Consider the following 21,993-nt stretch of genomic DNA (forward strand, 5'->3'; position numbering starts at 1 on the left):
ACTCCTGGATAATCTGATTCAGAAAGTCCAGCTTGGCAGCCCGCGGGAATCTGTTTTGTTTTTATAAGAAGCTCTCTGGAGAGATTCTTTCTTTTTCTTTTTTTAATTGATTTTTTGGTTGTTATTGTTGACCCACTTCACCCATTTCCCCCCCTTCCATCCCCCACCTCTGGCAACCACTAATCAGTTCTTTGTATCTATGAGCTTGTTTTTGTTTGTTTCTTTGCTTTTTAATATCCCACATATGAGAGATCATACAGTATTTGCTTTCTCTGTCTTATTTATTTCACTTAGCATAATACCCTCAAGGCCCATCCATGTTGTCATAAATGGCAAGATCTCATTCTTTTTTTACAATGAATAATATTCCATTGTATGTTTACACCACAGTTTCTTTATCCATGCATTCATCAGTGGACACTTAGGTTATTTCCACATCTTGGCTCTTGTAGATAGTACTGCAATGAACATGGGGATGCAGATACATTTGCAAGTTAGTGTTTTTGTTTTCTTTAGATAATATCCAGAAGTGGAATTGCCAGATCATATGGTAGTTCTATTTTTAATTTTTTGAGGAACCGCCACACTGTTTTCCATAGTGACTGCACCAATATGCATTCCCACTAACAGTTCTCAAGGGTTCCCTTTTCTCCACATCCTCACCAACACTTGCTATTTCTTGTCATTTTGATAATAGTCATTCTGACAGGTGTGAGATGGTATCTCATTGTGGTTTTGATTTGCATTTCCCTGATGATTAGTGATACTGAGCATCTTTTCATGTACATGTTGGCCACCTGTATGTCTTATTTGGGAAAAATGTCCTGTCAGATCTGCCCATTTTTTAATCATATTGTGTGTTTTTTTTTGCTGTTGAGTTGTATGAGTTCTTTATATATTTTGGATATTAGCCGCTTATCAGATATATGATTTGCAAATGTTTTCTCTCATTATGTAGGTTGCCTTTTCACTTTGTTGATAGTTTCCTTTACTGTGCAGAAGCTTTTTAGTTTGATGTAGTCCCCCTTGTTTATTTTTGCTTTTGTTGCATTTGCTTTGGGTGTCAGATTCAAAAACTCATCACCAGAACCGATGTCAAGGAGCTTACTGCCTATGTTTTCTTCTAGGAGTTTCATGGTTTCACATCTAACATTCAAGTCTTTAATTCCCTTGAGTTAATTTTTGTGTGTGGTGTGAGATAGTGGTCGAGTTTTATTCTTTTGCATGTGACTGTCCAGTTTTCCCAACACCATCTATTGAAGAGACTGGCTGTCTTTTCCCCATTGTATATTCTTGGCTCCTTGGTTGTAAATTAATTGACCACACATATGTGTGGGTTTATTTCTGGTTTCTCTATTCTGTTCCATTCATCTGCGTGTCTGTTTTTGGGCCAGTATCTCTGGGGATTTTTATTCAATGTAATGGGCCCATGGCCAGTGTGTCTGATATCAGAGCCAGAGATCTGGCTTCTGCTCTCACAATCTGTGGTCCTATGTCAGTCTTTCCTCATTTGGGGATTGGGCAGGTTGGGACCAAAGTTGTCTTCAGTCACCCCAGGCCTAGCTTCTGGAGGTCCCCAGGGATTGAGGGGACAAATTGCTGGAGCTGCCCGTGACTTAGGCAAGCAGAGGTCAGAAGACAAGATGCTGATGCCTCTGCCCTTCTCAGCTGCCCTGAGCAATGACCTGCAGCAATTAGCACAGAACCAAAACCTCTCAGCCCCCTCCATGCAACAAACAGGGCTGGACCTGGAGTTGAGGCCTGTAAAAAACGCAAATAAAATGTTGTTTGAACATGCAGTGAGGACTTCTGGAGGCCTACACAGGCTTAAACAACAAGTTTGGGACTAGAACCCAGGTTTCCTGAGGCCCATCCAGCCCCTGGGTGCCTTCCACTAAGCCTCAATGCCTGCCAACTTGAAATTACATTAAAAATATTCTTTGGCCTTGAAACTTGCTTTAAATAACTTGCAGGCAACGTAAAACTATTTGAGAAATTGGCGAGATGGCATTAAGTTAGTCAAAAATAAAACTGCTCTTGGAAAAGACAGTAAAATTCAAATTCAATTTCTAAGATGTAATGTTAAATCCAAAGCTATTTATGTTTTGATTAAGGTAATCTGGCCTCAGTCTGCCACCTTATTAGGTCCCCTTGTTTAGAGGCGACCAGTTGGCTGGCCTCTCCCCCACGTCACAGGGCCTTCCTCCATGTCACTCCCCCATCCTTCTCCCACCTGCCCCAAACTTTCCCATCCATAGAAAACTATTGCTTGATTAAAAATGAGACATCAATGGGCACAGTTAGTTTAAATTATTTTTTAGGAGGTAGAATAGTGTGGTAGTTAAAGGCATGGACTCTGAAGTCAGATTTGGGCTGAAACTACAGCCCTATTACAAACTATCTATATGACCTTTTGAAAGTCACATAACCTCTCTGTGCCTCAGTTTCTTATTCATAAAGTATGGATACTAAAATTTCCCAGTTAGGATGATTGAACAGGAGAGTGTAGAGGAACCTTGTGACATGGCATCTAGTAGCTATTTACTTATTTATACATATTTATAACCTGCTTTGTTCTATAATCACTACTACCTTTACTCTGTCATCCTTCTCATTATCATTATGGTTAACAAATCTCCAGCATTTATAATCAAACTCAGAAAACCTGGGAGAACCTCTCCCCCAGTGACTCAACCTCTTCGGTCAGCAGGGTTTAAGAAGGTGTTTTGAGCAGAGGATTCTGGGAGAAAGATAAACTCTACAGCTAACAGTAAGGGTCATTGGTGGCCCCTTGAAAGAGCAGCAGATGACACACTCAGCTACCAGAAGCCAGAGTCTAAACAATGTGACCCTTGGAGAGGAAGCCAGGCAGATGGTGGAGTCAGGGGACCAGGTGGTGACCAAGGCCTGGCCCAAGGATGCAGAATGAAGCAAGTTCTCCCTGAGGCTTTGCTTTTACTTCTGTCCCCATATACTCTGTCTCCTCTTCTGTGTCCCAACCGTGTTCCCTCAGAGACCCAGTGCCAGCAGGTTGAAGTAAGCCCTCCTGACTCTGATGGGGAGGGTGTGGTGTGTGTGTGGGAGGCCCTCAGAAACTATTTCAGGCTGAAACCTCAAGTTCTTTGTGTGTTCTCTTCCCAGGGAAATGTGTGCCCTCTAACTAGCTGACCCTTCTGCCTCCTTCTTATAAGGACCTTTATGATTATGTTGGGCCCATCTGGATAATCGCCCATCTCAAAATCCTTAATCACATCTGCAAAGTCCCTTTTACCATGTAAGGTAGATAACCCCAAGGATTAGGACATGGATGTCTTTGGGGGACCATTATTCAGTCCAGCACAGTGGGCAATGCTTAACCCAAAATAATACGTGACTAATGGTGGAATTTCAGGCAGTCACATAAGGGAGTTTTGTTGTGTTTTGCGTTACTCTTTATACAAAGGACATTTCTATTTTGGAACAGAATGACAGTGGAGCAGGCCTTACCCAGGGGTCAGGGTCTGAGGCTGGGCCCTCACCAGGCTCAAGCTGACACAGCTGGCTCTTCTCCTCTCTCACCTCTAACAGGAGCCTCTGGGGCTCTTGCTTCAACTTGAGTCAACCTTCTGCAGCTGACAACATTCTCCTGGCACCGGGAGCAGTGCCAGCTGAGGGGCTGCCAGAGCCTCCCCTTGGCCCTGACCCTTCCATTCTGGAGATAGTGGACGAGGATGCGCCCTCAGGTCACAGTTGGCCTCCAAGGATCACGTGGAGGTGTCAGGAGCTTCCTCTTCCTGGACCCTCCTCCCCTCTCAGCCCCCTTCCTTCCACACTCCCTCCCTGCCCCCTCCCCATCCTGACCTCTGGCTGCCCTGTCCTCCTGTCTTATCTGGTGATTAGAGAGGTGATTGTCGGCCCCTGCAGAGAAACACGCTTTGCCTTTTAAAAGAGGATTCAGGGAGACAGCAATGCTTACCTCATGAACAGTGGCTCATAAATGATAAGGTTTAGGCTGAGTAAAAGGCCTGCCAAGGGACGGGGTGGCAATCCCAGTTTTCACCTTATTTCGCCATCCATTCTGTCTCTTTTTAGACTCGCTTCAAGGAGGATTTGGGGCTTTAGGGAGCTCTGGAAAGAGCCTTTCTTAATGAGATTGAGGGAGGCTTCCAGAGCCCCTCCCTCAGGACAGGGCCTCCTGGTGCACACCTCCCCTCACCCTGTGACCCCAAGGGTGAGGGCTTTGTTCCCAGACATGCTGGGCTCAGAGGAACCCTTAAACAACCAGGAATCTCCTAGAAACTCCCTCTCTCTCTTATACCCCCACACACACTGTCCTCAGGAGGAGTGAAGCCCCTGTCACAGGCATTCTCTGGAGCAGTTGTGGAGGTGTGTGCCTTCGTGCCGGGGACAAAGTGATCCTGAGTGAGGTAAGAACTGATCGCTCAGCTCTACTCAAAGGCAGGCCCCACTCAAGCACCAAATCCTTTGTTAAGCACCTGCTCAGCTGTGCACTGGTCTCCCTGAGAAGGCGCTGCCCCTGTATTCCAGGTGCTACAGCCCAGCTGATGAGCTAAAACTACCACCAAACAACCACTCCCTTACTAATCTTCCAGCCAACACAGATTTACTGGGTGCCAGCTGGGTGCCAAGCCCTGCTGGGCCACGAGTGCAGGGAAGTGGGAAGAAGAATGAGAAATGGCCTGTCCTAGGGTGGGCAGCTTCCCGGTGCTCGGCTGGGCGGTGTAGCAGTGTGGCAGCTGGCTGGCAGCAGGTCAGAGCCTGTGCTGCCGATGCAGGGAAGGCGGAAGGACAGGCGGGCTTTGGCCCAGCGAGGACCTCTGGAGGTGGTACTTTTCCACCTCCTCCGGTGGAGCTGGGTCCGAGCCTGCTGGCTCCACTCCCAGCCCAGCGGTGGGGCACCCACCCCCACGCCAACCTCCCCCTCTGCTGGCGGGTGGCTCTGCCTCCTGCCCATTCTCCTCCTGAACCTGTCCTTATAAGGCCACCCGCGCAGGAGACGTGTGTTCTGTGTCCTCTGGGAAGCTGCCCATGCAACGTCATCTGCTGTTTTATTGCTCGAGATTTTTAACCTATGATTTTATTTATATATTTATTTTTTGCCATTAAGAAAATGTTTCCAGGCTGAACAGAGACATTCACCCGAGGGTGGAAGGATGGAAGCCACGGGGCTGGGGAACCAGGGACCCAGGACAGGCCAGCCCAGGGCATGGCTTAATCACAGATTCTGAAACCCTCAGCAGCCAAGCAATGTCATGAACCTCCACCGACCCTGTGCTGGGCACAAGGAGGAGACGGGGGGTGGCGAGGAGAGCATCAGGAGCTCCGCCATGGGGACAGACAGGTCCTAAGCCGCCGATGCTGGTGCAGGGAGGGCAGCCTCCAGGCAGAGGTGAGCCCCCACCTGCAGGAGCTTGAGCCAGGCTGGGAGATGAACCTCAGGCTGGCATGAGGTGTCGTCCAGGAGGGGGCACAACTGAGCTGGGTCTTGCAGGATGGGCAGGAGTTCTTCACATGGAGACGGAGAGGAAGGGCATTCCAGGCCACTGTCACCCAGGCATGAGACCACCTGGGGTGGGAGGGAAGTGGTGAGCTCCTCAGTGTGCCTGGAGGGTTGTGGCTGGGCCTTGAGGAGTTTGGACTTGATGCTGCAGCCAGCGAGCTACAGAGTTGACACAGTGGTGCCAACATGGGGGATGGAAGGGAGACCATAGTGAACACTGCTGTTTTCTGGCCACCCAGCTAGGGGCCATTCTCCCTTTTTTTTTTTTTTTTTTGAGTATTTGGCAGAGTTTATTGATTTAGAAAGCAAACTTGGATAAACTTTGGTTAGCCCCTCCCTTATTTTTAAATGATAACCAGTGAACCTGGAGGAATTACCTCCTCCAGCTGTAGGTCATCTTGTTGTCAAAGTGCCCTGTCCTCTCCTGACCAGGGGGTGGGCACATGTCACCTGCACAGGGCCAGGCCAACTCTGGCGTGTCACCTTGGAACCTTGAGCACACTCATTCTGTCCTTTCTCAGCCAGTGCTCTGACCTTCCCTGGGAGCCTGGAGCTACCCAACGTCCTTCCACTAGAATTCTGCTCTCCTTAACTTAGCCAAAGTTGGTTTCTCTTGCTGACAACCAAAGCACTCTGCTGGATGCAATGAGAGAATACGAGTAAAGGCAGCGCCAAATGGGGCAGAGGGTGTCCTGTCACCTCTCGAATCTAGAGAAAAGTCTAAGACTGTAAAGCAGGATGAGGTAAATAGGGGCCGAGGCGTGGGCAGCCAGGAGGCTTGGAGGTCCTGGGTCTCACCAAGGGGCTTATATCCATCAGAGACACCTTGTGGTCCTGTAACTGCTGAAGAGGCACCTCCGTCATTCCATGTGAAGCCCTGGGGGTGGGGACCAAACCTGCTTTATCTCTCTGCCCCCGTGCCTGGCGCAGCTTGTGGTAGAGGAGGTGCCCCGAGTGTTTGCAGAAGGAAGAGGGAGGAAGGTAGGGAAGGAGGGAAACCATGAAAGTTAGCCCTCTGGGGAGTGGCCATGCCAAAGGTAACTGGCTTCCAAAGAGGTTTCACTGAATTGCCAGGTGAAAGACTCACAGAAAGTATTAAGGGAAGCTCTGGGTACTTGGGATGACACTATCAGCACAGTGGTTTCAGGGGACAAAGGCAACCAGTCCCCATTCCTTAGTGCCCAGCCCCTCAGAGCCTGGAGGGACCACGTGGCTGGGACCAGAGTGAGTAAGGCATCCTTGTGGCTGCTGGGAGGGTGCCAGTGCTAATCTGCACGAGGCCCCTAGTGTTCCGTGGAAGAGACAGAGGTCCAAGTTGGCTCATGATACCTGTGATGTGCTCCTTTGGGGAGCACATGGCCCCTTTTTGATGGCAGCAGGGCTGGACAGAAACAAGCATGGGTCAGTGTCCCTGAGCAGGCTGGAAGCAGTGACCATGCTCTCTGTGGTGGGCCAGGCTGAGCTCTGAGGAGAGAGGTGGGCACTGCTGGTCAAGAAGGTGACCAGCCCTGTCTCTGTGATGAGCAGCTTTGCTCTGCCCACCCCGATGCCAGGCTACGTGGGGGCAGGTGGCCAAGGAAATGGCTGAGTGATAATTGTTCTCGGGGTTCAAGGTAGGTCACTGCTGCTGAAGCTAAGAGAAGTATTTTGAGCTCCCCAAGGGTTCAGTGCCTTTGGGTACAGGGTCTGGGGCCCAAGGATCACAGGGATGACACCGTCTCAGTGTCTGGCGAGAGGACTCACATGCCTGCCCTTCCACCCCACCAGGCCTATGACCCTAAGACAGTGCAGGGTCCCGGGGTTACACTCTGGAGATAATGGCCAAATAGGAAGAATGGTGGAAGATGCCTTCAAGGCCAAAGGCCCTCTTTGAGGTTCCCAACCACACCATGTAGTCATTATTTGCCTTCTCCATCTGAAGCCAGAACGACTGCTACTGGCAAGATGACTGACCTCGCCTGAGGGTGTTAAGTTTTCTGGGGTTTACTGACACTTACTGTGGGCCTGGTACTATCCTAAGCTCCTTCTGTGTACTAGCTCGCTCACCTCCCAACAGTCTTCATTGACAGATGCCACCTGAGGCTCAGAGAGGTTAAGAACTGCCCAAGGTCACCTGGTCAGAAAGTGCTAGAACTGAGTTAGAATCCAGAAAGTCTGAGCTAGAAGCTGGAGCACTGGGTTCCCCTCACCACGGGCCTGCAGACACGTCCCCTCACTTGACCACCAGCGAACATGTGCACACATCCCCTCACTTGACCACACAGCGAATGTGTGCACCAAAGGCTATCATCTTCAGTGACAGATGCAAAGTGGGGCTCAGAGAGGTAGTGCATCGGGCGCGACATCACCCAGCAAATGGGTGGCAGGGCTGGGCCTGGAATAAATGTCTCTAGGGCTCCCTGCTGTCCCCCTCAGGACCCCTTGGTTAAACCTAGTAAAGGTCAGGTCTGACCAGGGCAGTGGAGAGCCAGGCCCTGCCTAGCAGCCAGGACTGTGGACCCGCCTGGTCCCTCACTTGGGAGGAGGCAGCTGAAGCTGTGCTCCCTGGAGCTCATGCATTTGGTTGTTTCATTCCCAGACACTCCTCCAAGAGCTTCTAAAGGTCACTTTTTTCCCCTCAAATTCAAGTGGCTTGGGAGGCAAGGCCCTAGCTTCCGGTCACTGAGGCACCACCCCTTCTGGTAAGACGTTTCTCTGGTTCCCATCACTGTGTAATCAGGCCAAGATACTGAGATGGACATTTTCCAGTACAGGCATATCTCAGAGATATTGTGGGTTTGGTTCCAGACCACTTCAATAAAGCAAGTATCATAATAAAGCGAGTCACACAAATTTTTTGGTTTCCCAGTGCGTGTAAAAGTTATGTTTACACTATATTGTATTCTACTGGGTTGGCCAAAAAGTCCGTTTGGGTTTTTCCATAAAATGTTATGTTATGGAAAATAACATAAAAACTAATGTTATCCATTAAGTTCACAGTCTTATATGAGCACAGTTCATGGCACCCCCAAACAATTATAACAGTAACTGATCTGATCACTGATCACCATAATAAATATAATAATAATGATAATGTTTGAAATACTGTGAGAATTACCAAAATGGGACACAGAGACACAAAGTAAGCAAGTGCTGTTGGAAAAATGGCGTGACACTTGCTCAACGCAGGGTTGCCACTAACTTTCAATTTGTAAAAAAAAGCAACATCTGCAAAGCATGATAAAGCGAAGCGCAGTAACACGAGGTAAGCCTGTATCCTTTGCTGTAGCAAACCAAGCCACTAGGTGACAGATGCCCAGAGAGACGAGAGCCAGAGCGAACAGGACACGTATCATGGCAGGAAAGAGATGGCAAGTCAGATCACGTCATTAGAGGAGACTTGAGGAAAGAGGCTGTTTACCAAGGGCGGAGGTTACTACTATAGGGATAGTGCCGGGCTGGCAACAGTGGGGCTCTCACCACCCTCAGGCCTGCAGCGGGAGGGGAGAGGTGGCCACCACAACCTGGAGACTGAGAGGGCTGCACGGGAAGGGCGACCTGACAGGAGCTGTGACTCTGGTCATTGGAGGAAAAAAAGTCAGTGTGAGGCAGCCCGGCAAGGAGGGAGCCACCAACGAAGCCCCTGGACCTCCCACCCCTCCCTACCCCTCGTCTTCTGCAGGTGCCCCCGTGGGGAGCCAAAATCAAGAGAGCCGGTGATATAACCCAAAGGGCAGCCTCCTGGGGCGGGAGGCAGGAGGAGGGGAGAGTGGATCTAGGGGGGCAGGCAGGGCGGGCGAGGGGCCTGGTATTGGAATTCGAGAAGCACGATATCCGTCTTCCATAGTCCCACGTTCTCAGCCTGGCGTTCAAGGCTCTTCACACTCAGGCTCCAACCTCCCTCCCTCCTGGGAGAGCTACAGGGGCTTCCCGTGATCTACCTGCACAACAACTCTGTAAGGTAAGCCTTATCATCCTCAACATTTTATAAAGAAACCGAGTTTGCCCAAGATGACACAGCTGGCAATTGATGGAGCCGGAATATGAACCCAGGTCTCCTGATGCCAAAGCCGACGCTTACCTGTTCTGCCATCCTGCTTCCTCACTGAGTGATAAATGCGTGGATTGCAGGGCCATGTTTGGCTCATCCCACCCATGCCTGTCTCACAGAAAGGGTCTCAATAAGGAGTGAGGAGGGGGAGGGAGGAGAAAGGAATCTGGATGGTGAGCATAACCTGTGCTAGCCTCTAGGTCATATTTGACTCTCATAACCATCCTCTGGGACAGGAATTACCCTCCCTGTCTAGAGTCGAGACACCTTAATATCAGAAAGGTGAAGAGACTTTCCCATGGTCAGAAGGCAGAGCCTCAGCACCTTGTTTCCACCCCAATCCAACGCTCGCCCCCTCTCTGTGCCCCTGAAATTCCCTCTGCTAATCAGGACTGTGGGGCTAGGCCCATCCATGAAGGCCCCAGTGAGAATGAAAATATGTTACTGGAAAGAAAAGCACAGTGGGCCAATGTCATAAGGCCACCCTTAGAGTTGTCAAAATTGTGAGTGTGTGTGTGTGTGTGTGTGTGTGTGTGTGTGTGTGTGGGATGTGAAGGGCCCAGGTGCCCAAATACCACCATTAGAGACCAAGTCCTTTGTCTCTATCTGCTGAATGAAAGCAGAGCGCTGAATTAATGTGACGCAAGAGGGGTGATATTTACTGTAAAAAGTAAGGATGGAGGTCTGGAATCGGAGGGGGGAAGGCCTGATGGGTCATTTTGGGGAATCTTACTCATGGGTGTCCTGGAAGGCAACACAAGAGATGCAGCATGGTGTGATGGGAAGAGGATTCCACAGATGTGGGTTTTAGCTCAGAGTGGTCCACTGCATTGCTGTGTGTCTCCAGGCAAGTTATTTGCCCCACCCCCTGCCAACTTCCCTTTCCTCCCTGTAAAAAGAGAGGGGTTAGATGAGATGCTTATATCCTGCTCCAAGACCCTGCAGCCCTACAAAAGGACCCCTTTACCTTTTGTTAGTTGCTGAGGTGCCAGAGAGAGAGGCTCCCCACTTCAGCTGGGGCAGAATCATGAGGGTTGCAGAGGACACTGCTGGGATGAGTACCAGGAGACGCCCTCCATGGGGGTCCCGTATTCCATGCCCACAATGGGCCTGCTCAGAGGTGGCCTGTCTGCCGACAGTTGTGTCTCCCACCAGCACAGTTAAACTTGCCACTGTTCCTGGGAAGTGACAGCAACTTGAAGCAAAGCAATTAGGATGAAAAAGAGGCCCAGCTGCTTGGGGCCAAAGGAAAATAAACAGACCAGCCCTGTGTGTATTCCATCGCCAAGAGGAGCAATTCTTCATAGGATGATTAGCACTTCCAATTCCCGTCTCCTCCCCTCCACTGCCGCTGTTCTGAGACCCCACTCTTCCCACGGTGTACTGTGCACCCCACAGCTCAATACCTTCTCATTAAGGTCTCCCCTAGTCACCCACCGACCCCACCCCACCCCCTGCCAGAAATGATACCCCTCTCCTCTGAAATCCGACAGCCTCTCTCTATGGGTTTTTCCTTTGATTGATTGACCATGTGATTAATTCGTTTATTCTTTTGACATCCATTGAGCACCATTCATTCATTCAAAATTTATTAAGCCCCTACTATGTTCTGTTCACTGTCCTGGTGATACAGCAGTGAACAAACAGACAAATCTCTGCCCTCATGGAGCTCAACTTTAGTAGAAGGAAACACACACTAAACAAGTAAAAATAGAGCATAGGAGATGATGCTAGATGCTATGGAGAGAAATAAAACAGGAAAAGGAGTAGGGAATGCAGAGAAGGGGGAGGTAGATTTTACGCAGGGTGGTCAGGAAAGGCCTCAGAATGAAAGTGACATTTGGGCAAAGGCCCATAGGAGGTGGGGAGTGAGCCAGGCGGCTAAGGGAGGGAGGTGTGCCCGGCAGAGGGACACGCTGCAAAGGCCCTGAGGTGGGAGCGTGCTCGGGGTACTTGAAGAAGAGCAATGAAGCCAGGGGGAGAGCGGTGATAGATAAAGTCAGCGAGGAAATGGGCAGGGGATCCTGAAAGGACTTGGGCTTTCACTCAAGGGAGATGAGGAGCACCCAGGGGTCTGAGCAGAAAAGCAACAGGGTCTGGCTGGCATATCATCAGATTGACTCTGCCCACGTGAGCAGGCCGAAGAGAGGCCAGCAGGGAAGCAGGCCCTGGGTAGAGTGTGGGAAGGGCTGCTGTCTCCTTCTGCCTCTGTCAGGCAGGCTATGTAAGCAAACCAGGATAATTCCCAGAGAGAGGAAACCTTGGGGTGCAGGGCATCCAGAGTCAGGGTGAAGGAGAAAGTTTGTAGAAGACTGGAGAGAGCTCCAGAGAGTGGGGCTGCAGGGCTGTCATGGAGGTTCAGGAAGATGCTCCTTGCTGCATTAAGCCGTGTGTGTGTGTGTGTGTGTGTGTGTGTGTGTGTGTGTGTGTAGATCTCTCTGGAAGGACAAACTTCTTAGAGTGTCCCTATGGGCAGGCACAGAGAGATTTCAAACCCAGCCTTCTGGGCTTAGTAACCTCTAAGTATCTCTGTAATTTGCCCTCCTGCAGCTGGCTCGCATCCCTAGACACCTTCATGCAGTGGTCAAGTCTGGATGCCAGGGTATGAGAGGCTGAGAATCCCAAGTCCTGGTCCCAGGTCCTTGCTCTTCCACTTGACTGCCTGTGTGACTTTGGGTGACTCATTTCAGCTTTCTGCTGATTTCCTCACCTGCAAACCAGACATGGTAGCCATCCTTGCTGAGGGTGGCAGGCTATCGGAAGAAACAATGGAGCCTGACCTGTGAGGCCAGAGGGTAAGGTGGGCTGGATTGTGAAAACCTCCCCACACTGTGAGAGGGAGGGAGTATCTGTCAAAGTGCAGATACCCGCTAAGGCCTTCACCAGTCATTAACACCCTCATGAAGGGGGCCATTCCTCTACCAGCTAGATCCTAAGGCAAGAGAACCCAGGACAGTTAGTTTTCCTATCTCAGGAGGTGGAGGGAAAGGGCTGAGTCCAGGGGGGCAGATGAACCCCAAGAAGAAGAGGCACAGAGAGAAGGGTAACAGGGAGGGGAGTGTAAAGGAGACTGGCAGAACCACCCCGTCCGTCCCTGGATGTCAGTCAAGCAGGGAAGCAGCGACAGAAAACAGCACATGGCCCTGGGTTCAAAGCCGGGCTCTGCCACTTCCTACCTGAGCCTCTTCTAGTCACCCATGACCTTTGGGTGTCTGGGTTTTTTTTTCCTTTATCTTCAAGAAGGGAGTGGGGATGTTGCCGAGCTGCCTACCACTTAAAATTCTTACAAAGCTTAAATAAGTCCACTGTGGGAAAGCTCTCTGTGAACACTGTGTTCTTATTACACATAAAAGGCATCTCAGAAAGGGTTGGTCTAGACCTAAGGATGACCGAACGCTGGAGCCAGCAGGCCTGTCTGGGCTGGTCCACACAGCCAGCTCTAAAAGCCAACAAACAAAGCTCTGTGGGTTGAGAGAGTAGATGAGCTAATGGATCTCAAGACTGCAGGTGCGTTTAGCACTGATCAGGAGGAGTGAACAAGGAGGAGAGCGGTCTGTGCTGTTAAGAAAAATTATCTGTAACTTGAAAATAGGCAAAAGGAGGACTGCATGTCCTTTCAGTGTCATTCTGGGGCAGAGTTGAAGCACTAAGAGTTATTTAATTCTCTAGGAGACTGTGCCTTTGTTCTACAATTTACTATTGATTAGGGTCCTAACTTTGTAAAGTTACATGCTAACGTAGCTGCATGTACAAGTATGTATGTGCATGTATGTGAAGATGAAAAGGAATTTAGTCCAGTAGAGAACTACAAAAGTTATGGTTTTATTCCCTGTAAGACACCAACCGGCTTTACCTCTACCTTCGCAAACTTATTTCAGTATATCTTTTCCAACAAAATATACAGATCTCTTGTCTCCCAAATGTGCCTTTGAACCAGCCCTACCATTCTTTTGGTTCCCTTATTAATGAGTTAGATAAATCTTTGACATGTGAATAAAATTACATATTGATAGAGCAAAGAAGTGAGGGGCTCAGTGGCATGGACCAGTCACTTGACCTCTGAACCTCACAAATCTCATCAGTTGGGAGAAGGTACCCAACTCCCATGACTGAGGTAGGGCTGGAGTGGGAAGATGGATGTGAAAGTACTTTGCACATCATCCACAGGATGCAAAAGTCAGGATTTATTATTGTGACTCATCAGATTAGGTTAATCCAGGCCTAAAAGGTCCCAGGCTTCTGAGGGCAGCATTCTCCAGGGCTTGGAACAGGAACATAGGTCAGGGGAAAAGGCAATGAGGGGCAGCCCAGACACTAGGCTCCATGCCCAGGAGGTGCCAGGCTGATGCTGCATTCTCCATTTGTGATGAGGCCAGGATTTCCCACGGCCCTTGGGTCTTAGAGGATGGAGACCACTTAGGACCACTCGGAGAAGTCTGCCCAGAGGCTTGGAGAGGCTGGAGGACTGAGCTGGGCATCTGACCGGAAATCAGGGTCAGGGTACTCTAGAGGCGAGATAAGAGTCCTCATCTAACACCAGAGGTCAGCACCAGAGGTCAGCAGCAGGTCCCTAACTAGTGATCTCTACAGCCTGATGTCTTTCAGGACCTCATGTTTTTTGTTTCTAAAACTATTTTATTTATTTATTTATTTATTTATTTATTTGTTGGCTGTGTTGGGTCTCCGTTGCTGTGCATGGGCTTTTGAGGCGAGTGGGGGCTTCTCTTGTTGCGGAGCGCGGGCCCTAGAGTGTGCAGGCTTCAGTAGTTGCGGCACGTGGGCTCAGTAGTTGTGGCACACGGGCTTAGTTGCTCCACGGCATGTGGGATCTTCCTGGACCAGGGATTGAACCCATGTCCCCTGCGTTGGCAGGTGGATTTGTAACCACTGCACCACCAGGGAAGTCCCAGGACCTCATGTTTTTCTTTTTTTAAAAAAAATTTTATTGAAGTATAGTTGATTTACAATGTTAATTTCTGCTGTACAGCAAAGTGACTCATACATATATATACATATATATATTCTTTTCCATTATGGTTTATCACAGGATATTGAATATAGTTCCCTGTGTATACAGTAGGACCTTGTTGTTTATCCATCCTATATATAATAGTTTGCATCTACTAATCCCAAACTCCCAATCCTTCCCTCCCTGACCCCTCCTCTCCCTTGGCAACCACAAGTCTGTTCTTTATGTCTGTGAGTCTGTTTCTGTTGCGTAGACATGTTCTTTTGTAGGACCGCATCATTTTATTCTGTAGGTGGGAAAGCGTCCCAGCTCAGCTGACAGTACAAAAGGATCTCTGCTCTTGCTATCTGCATATGTGCATGGCTGCACGCATGTGCACATGCACATACACACATAGAGAAGGACGTCAGCCAGGGGTCCAATGAGCAATGCACGCAGCCATGGTTGGGAAAAGCCAACCCTGCACAGAGGAGGTAGGCACAGAGCCAACAGAGAGAGAGGAAGAGGAACGGCATTCCAGGTCCAGGGAATGGCAAGAGTGGAGGCTAGGAGGAAAGAATTAACCTGTAGAATGTAGAGGAAGGGATACAGGTGAGGAAGATGAGGCAGTTAGACCTGCCCAAAATTGGGCTCATACCTTGAGTAACCTGAAGTCATGGAAATTAGTAGTCTATTGCCCTGGAGGGTTGACAAAAAAGGCAGTGGATAAGGGACTTCCAACTGGGTTCTCCCCTGCGGGCCCACATCCCATTAGAGGGTATGGGGAACCCTTTTTCCCTCACAGGTCTCGCTCCAGGTTCAGCTCAGTTTCTGTCTCTACAAGCCAGTGCAGCCTCACTGCCTCCCCAAAGGCCTCCATCTACAGCTGCTCTGCCTTAAAGGCAGGGCTCGCAGACTCTTCCCATCTGCTCCAGCTTTCCCTGTCTCTCCTCTTCTGAACCTCCCCATTTAGCAGCTAATTATCCTGCCTGTCTTCTTCATACAGTTTGTTTACTACCCTTCTGCCTGGAGTAACATATTTTTCCTCTCCTTATTTTCCCTTTGCCCTGATTTCTTCAGTACTTTATTATATTGCAGGGCTTGGGTTTTTTTGTTTGTTTTTGCCCGTTGCCTTCAGCCCGATGTGGATCAAGACAAATGTGTGTAAACCTTTTGTTGTCCTTGGCTAGACTCTAAGTTTTATGGACCCCCGTCTGTCAACTACAGTCACATTAGGTGCAGCACCCTGCTGAGCACACAGTAGGTGCCTAATACTTGCCTGACTAGCAGTTTGATTAACATCGCTTAACTCACTCCCAGCTGGTGCTCAATTACTGGCCCATTCACACACAAGCCTGGATTATTGAAATCCTACCCCCCATCCCTTCCACCGACATTGTGACCCACCAGCTCTCAAGAGAACCCAAGTAATTTGAGGGTTGAGATCCCAGAGTCGTTGCTTCCTGAGATTCTTGGGCATGTTCACACCACCAGAATGCAGAAGGCACAAGGCCCCCAACGTCTCAACTGGGGCAGGGAGAGAGAAGTTCCCAGCAGCTCCTAAGGCCAGTCTCACAGAATCAGCCATGGCTCAGAGAAGACTCTGGGCATCCCCTCCTAAAGCCCAGCCCAGGAGTCACAGTGCTGGCGTCGTCGAGGCCACCTGCCCCCCCGGCACCAGGAGGCAGCCTGAGGAGAACGGTCCGCAAGGAGCCGGGCCGTGGGAAGCCGGCCTTCTCCCTGAGCAGCCGCCAGGTGCCGCCCTCGATGGCATAGAGCAGCGTAAACACGCGGTTGACCGTATAGACGGTGTCGCCGCGCACCACGGCCGTGAAAAGCGCGCCCTTGCTGTTGACGAACTGGCCGGGAAGCGCCGTCCACTGGCCCGTGGCCAGGTTGAGGCAGTCGATGGCGCAGTGCAGGAAGTCATCCTTAGGTCCGTTGCGCACCACGTAGAGACTATCGCGGTGGGCCACCATGCAGTGGCCATAGCTCTGTGGGTGCCGCAGCTCGGCCACTGGCAGCCACGCGTCTGCCCGCACCGTGTACTCCACCACGGTCGTGGTGTCGGCTGGCCGCCACAGACACACGAAGAGGCGGCCGCGGGCTTGGGCACAGGGCACGCCAGCAGCTGGCTGAGGCAGGTTGGCCACAAAGCTCCAGCAGCCCGCGGCCGGGTCGTAGCGCTCCACGAAGCTCATGGTCATCCTCTGGTACTCGCCCCCGATGGCATAGAGGTGGCCGTCAAAGCCGGCCAGCGCCATGTCGTAGCGCGGCTGGCGGGGGCTGGGGAACTCCCGCCACGTGCCGCCGTCGGGGTCGTAGCAGAAGCCCAGTTCCACCACCTCCTTGTTGGGGCCCCGCACTCCCCCCACGATGTAGAGCTTGTTGCCCAGCGTACCCACGCCCGCCAGCAGCGTGCTAGCCTCCAGGGGCAGCGCGGCCAGCGTGTGCCACGCGTCCTCCTCTTCGTCCAGGTAGCACACGGTGCGCGACGCGTCCTCCAAGAAGCCGCGCGCCGGCGCGTGCGTGCTGACGGCCACGTAGCTGCTGGGTCGCAGCGCCGCCACGTAGGCGCGAGCCTCGGGCAGCGCCAGCTCGGCCGCTAGCTCGTGGGCGCCGTCGCGGATGAAGAGCGCGGCGCTGTGGAAGACGTCGTGCAGGCCGAAGGCGGCGGCGGCGTCGCATAGCAGCGCGCAGTTGTCCGACGTGAGGCTGTGCTCCAGAAAGCGCGCCAGCGCCGGCGTCTGCAGGAAGGCGGCGCACTCCACGGCTTGCAGCAGCTCGTCCGGGGCCGCCAGCGCCGGACGTTCGCCATGCAGCACCCGCAGCGTGGTGCGGAAGCCGTCCGGGCTTAGAGCGCCCAGCCGCACCTCGGCCGCGCGCGCCTCCCTCATGCCCGAGCGGAAGAGGCCGCGGAAGAAGCCGCAGTGCTCCACCAGCAGGGCCCGGTCGGCCTGGAAGAGCTGGCTGCCCACCCACACCTGCACCAGGGCCCCAGGGCCCTGCGGCATGGCGGGCCCGAGGCGCGGAGGCCGCCTCCGGGGGCCTGGATGCAGCGGTCACCGACTCCGGGGCTCCCCCGTACCGGCAAAAACGTACCCGGGGTATATAAATATCTTCCTGGCTAAAGATAGTACGGCTCATGTGATGTGGTGGCCAGCGGGCTGGATGGCCGAGGGCCCGGAGGGCATCTGGAGACCTGTCGGGTCACTCACGTACGTAAGAAAAATAGTAATAATAGTGACCGTATACCGGGCACCTACTGCATTCAGGGCATTGTGCGGGCAGTTTACAAAATATCCCATTTAACCTGCACTAAAGCAGCTGTAAGCCCTCGTGCAGGTACCCTAACTCTGACCCTCTGTTTCTTCGAAATGGGGCCAATAATAACATCTATTTCACGGTATTTTGACAATATCTGTACAGTGTTTGGAATGAGGCTCAGAGAATTTACGACTTGTTCAAGGTCATTCAGCTGGGAAAGAGCAAGGACGGGATGAATACCTAGCTCACGCCCTCGGTTGGTGGGGCAGGGGTACTTGGGTGCCGGAGGGAGAGGCAGAGGGGGAGCACGTAGAGTGGGCCGGGCTGGGGTCCAAAGTAGGTTTTCTTTTGACTTGGGCCTCTGCCCCTGACTCTGGGCTAGACCAATCTCTTTTTGAGAGCCTCGATTTCCTTCTCTGTAAAAATGAGTGGGTAACAGGTGAACGTTCAGTAAGTCCCTGAATGTGGAAGTATTCCCTGACTCGGGATGGGTGTGGGAAGCTGGTGTCTCTTCCCCTCTTGCTACTCCCCACTCGTCCATTGCTGTATAGCTCAGATCTTGGGAAAAGGAAAGTGGGGCTGCTGAGGGGACTATATATCTGTGGATGGGAAGGAGACAGGCTTCTTGAAATAATATTTAACACTTAAATTGCACTGTCAGGCATTTTGTGAGCACTTGAACGTCTATAATCCTCGCAACAATCAGGTGAGAAAATAACTATTATTTTCCCTCGTTTGATAGATATTATCCATTTATTGCTTACAACATGCATGAGTCAGATATTATTAAATTCACAGATGAGGAGACTGAGTCACCAAGAGGTTCACTCACATGCCCGAGATGACATGGCCAGAGAGCAGCAAAGCTAGGACTGGAGTGCAGCCAGTCTGACCCCAGAGCCTGCGTCTCTAACCATTGTGCTCTGCTTCCTCCCTGTGCTACAAATGCTGGGCAGTCACTTTGTGCCAGGAGGTCACAGTTGGAAGGAATTTCAGTCTCCTATGGTTCAACCCCTTCACTTACAGTAGAGGATCAGACAGGGAATTGCCCAGGGTCTGGAAGCAGACAGCCCCAGGCCTCCTGCTGCCCACCTTGCCCAGGACTTTCCTGGGTGACCACCTAAGACTCCGGGTTCCAAAATGTCAGCCGGAAGGGAGCTTGGTGATTATCTTCTCCTGCTACCTTGTTCTACAGGTGGGTTAACTGAGGCCCAGCCCTGTGTAGGATGTATCTGCCTTTCAGGAGATGTTCCGCAGCAGGTCTTTTTCAGGAGGGATGGGGTGGCTCAGTGGCTGACAGTGATAAAGCTGTACTTGGGAAGGGAGCAGGGAACTTCCCTCCCCCCAAGACACACGCATGCACAGATCCTCAAGTATGAATCTGCAGACCCAACACGAGGGTGCCTTTCTTGCCGGGGACTCCCACCCAGTTCACCCTATTAAAGCAGGGCTGGGATGTGGGGACCACTTGTGTGAGCCTGGGAAGCCAGAAGCCTGGAGGCGGCAGCCAGAAATATGCAAGTCTCTGCCCCAGAGACCAGACAGGAAGAGGAGGAAGAGATAGAGGGGGTGGGCAGGAGTCCCCACGGATACTATCCCAGGCCCTCTGCCAGCTTTTCTCCTTCCCTGAGGCTAGACGTTGGCTGAAAGCGTGACAGCCCCTCCTTGGAGGAAAGTGGGCTCTGCAGTGCCCAGGCCTGACTCTGTCCTTGCTAGTGGCCTCAAGGATAGGGGGAGCGTCTGACCCTTCTCATTTCACAGATGAGGAAAGGGAGGCCTAGAGATGGAATGGGCTTTGCCTTGGTTATGAATGAAGATGTGGGATGGATTGAACCCTGTCCACTTGACCCCAGGCCCCAGCCCAGCTGCCTCTCCTCACCGGTGTTAGCCTTTTCTTCAGGAAGGGAAGCAGCTGCCTCCTGCCAGGCTCAAATGAAGGGGTGGGTGGGGAAGGGGCTGACCCCCAGGGGGCCACAGTTCCCTCCCCAGATGCCCTGTTCCTGGCACCTAGTAACTGGTAGACAAACAGAACCACCGCCTGCACCTCTCCTGAGAGCAGGAGTGGGAAGGAGCACGAACCCGCTATTGGCTGAAGTTCGCTCCCAGTCCCATTTTTTCACAAGTCCGTCCCTGATTTCAGTGGGTTGGAGGGCTAGTGCACACAGCCGGCTCCCACCCTCAGCAGCCAGGAAGTGGGGAGGGGGTCATCCAAGGTGGGGGGTCACAGCTCTGAGGCTGAGTCCAGGATCAGCCCTTTGGCCCTGTGCCCAAGGCCCCAGTGGGGTGGTTTCTGCAGCTGGTGAGAGTTTCCTCCACCCGGACAACAAATGTCCCTCTGGGACTTGGAGAGGACAAGGAAACTGTCATGGCTGTGGGCAGCCCACGGAGTTCCCAGGCTCTGCCCGACCCCACACCAACCTCCCTCTCTACTTAGCAAGGTTGAGGGTGGAGGCAAGGAAAGGGGCTCTGTGTCAGACCCTGAGCCTTTCTAGAGCACACGCCCCGCCTTGTACATCTCTCTATCTGCAGTGATTGGCACACTGAGGGATCTGGTGGACTCCTGGGCCCTAACCTAAGTAGGAATCCCCAGTCTGATGGAGGAGACACAACCCCTGACCCAGGAGAGCCTGCAATCTGATGGAGGACTGGGCCCAGCTCCACCACCCTGCACAATTCCCTTTCTGACCCTCCACTATAAATGAAGGTGTTGAACCATATGAGACTGAAGTTCCCTCCAACTGTGACCTCCTGGCCCTCCTGCCTGATGGGTGACCCCTGGCCTTTGCCACCCATGGTGGTATTTCTGCACACAGGGTAGTGATGAGCTTGCCTGGACCTGAAGAAGAGCACTGGACTGGGAGTCAGGATTCCTGCTGGGCTTTGATGCTGGTACTACCACTGGCTTGCAAAGCTACCCAACCTGTCCAGGCCTCAGTTCTTTTTTTTTTTTTTTGGCCATGCCATGCAGCATGCGGGATCGTAGTTCCCCAACCAGGGATCAAACCTGTGCCCCCTGCATTGAGAGTGCGGAGTCTTAACCACTGGACCACCAGGGAAGTCCCCAGGCCTCAGTTCTTCATCTGTAAAGTGGAGCTTGGATCTGACTTCTAAGGTTCTGTTCAGTTTTGACATCTGAATTTATAATTGAAAAATCACATAAGTGGTTGTCATATTGTGCCTCCAGGGAATGTAGTGACATGACAAAGGGGTCCCAAAAGGTTAGCTTTATGTGGAATGGCTTCTGGGGGTGGGAGTAGGGGTGGTGGCAAGGGCAGGATCTAGTCCTACCTGTCTAGACCTGTATGTGCCCCCCCACTCACTCCAGAGCCACCTATTGAGCACCTGTTGCAAGCCCACTGCTGGGTGAGGGGCCACATCCTCTGCATTTCGAGGGCCCCAGGGCCCCTTATAAGAGCCTCAAATGTGGGGAGGTGGTGATAAGGAGGGTTGGGATACTGGCCCTAGCAGAATAACCTCTCTCTTGACCCAAAGTGCCCAAATTCCTGGTCGCTGAACAGTTGTGGCTTCTTGGCAGTTGGGTGAGAAGTGTGAGCTATTCATGTCCAGGGGAGTGCAGGGAACTATCATTTGCTGTTTGGGGCTATGGGCCAACCTCTAGGTGGAATATTTTCATGTTATCTCATCTAATACTTAATATCATCCCTATTTTAAAGACAAGGTGTCTCTGTAACTCTTCCACTATGAAATGGGTGTGATAACTACCTCTTAGGATGATAATAAGGAACAGATGGATAAAAAACAGAGCAGTGCATTAAGCCTTGTGAATAATTCAAGGAGATTATTATCATATTGGCTTAGTGTAATAGATATTTAATTATATTGCAGCTCTGGGGATTCTGAATGAATTTGGGGTCTTTGAAAAATAGACCACGAGGGGCACCTGAGAGTCAATGATGATTTCTCATTGGTAGGAATTCCAAACACGTGTATTTCAAATCCTTTAAATCAGAGTCCTTTCAGCTCAACATTATTCATAGATTTTTTAAAAATCCCCAAGACAGGTCAATAATTTGGTGATGGTATTTGTGTATAAAAACAATGACTATTCCTTTCAATAAATTGTACCCCCCAGGGAATGACATAGGTGGAAATGTTGAAATTTTTATATTTTAATCTTTTAGGTCTGATTCAGCACTTCAAATTTCCTATATCAAATTTCCATAATTATTTGACTGTATTTGTTTGTTTGTTTTGTTTGTTTTGGACTCGCCACGCGGCATGTGGGAC

General features: G+C 51.3%; 1 protein-coding gene across 1 annotated transcript; it reads right to left on the minus strand.

Moving 5' to 3' along the window:
* Window positions 1-16,047: 16,047 nt before the first annotated feature.
* KBTBD13 (kelch repeat and BTB domain containing 13) lies at window positions 16,048-17,548 on the minus strand. Its single transcript, XM_059915506.1, is given in 2 exon segments — window positions 16,048-16,150; window positions 16,152-17,548. Coding segments are annotated over 2 exon segments (1,377 nt in total). The 5' UTR covers window positions 17,493-17,548; the 3' UTR covers window positions 16,048-16,114.
* Window positions 17,549-21,993: the final 4,445 nt, after the last annotated feature.

This window comes from Balaenoptera ricei, chromosome 2 (assembly GCF_028023285.1).
Source record: "Balaenoptera ricei isolate mBalRic1 chromosome 2, mBalRic1.hap2, whole genome shotgun sequence".
Taxonomy (NCBI): Eukaryota; Metazoa; Chordata; class Mammalia; order Artiodactyla; family Balaenopteridae; genus Balaenoptera; species Balaenoptera ricei.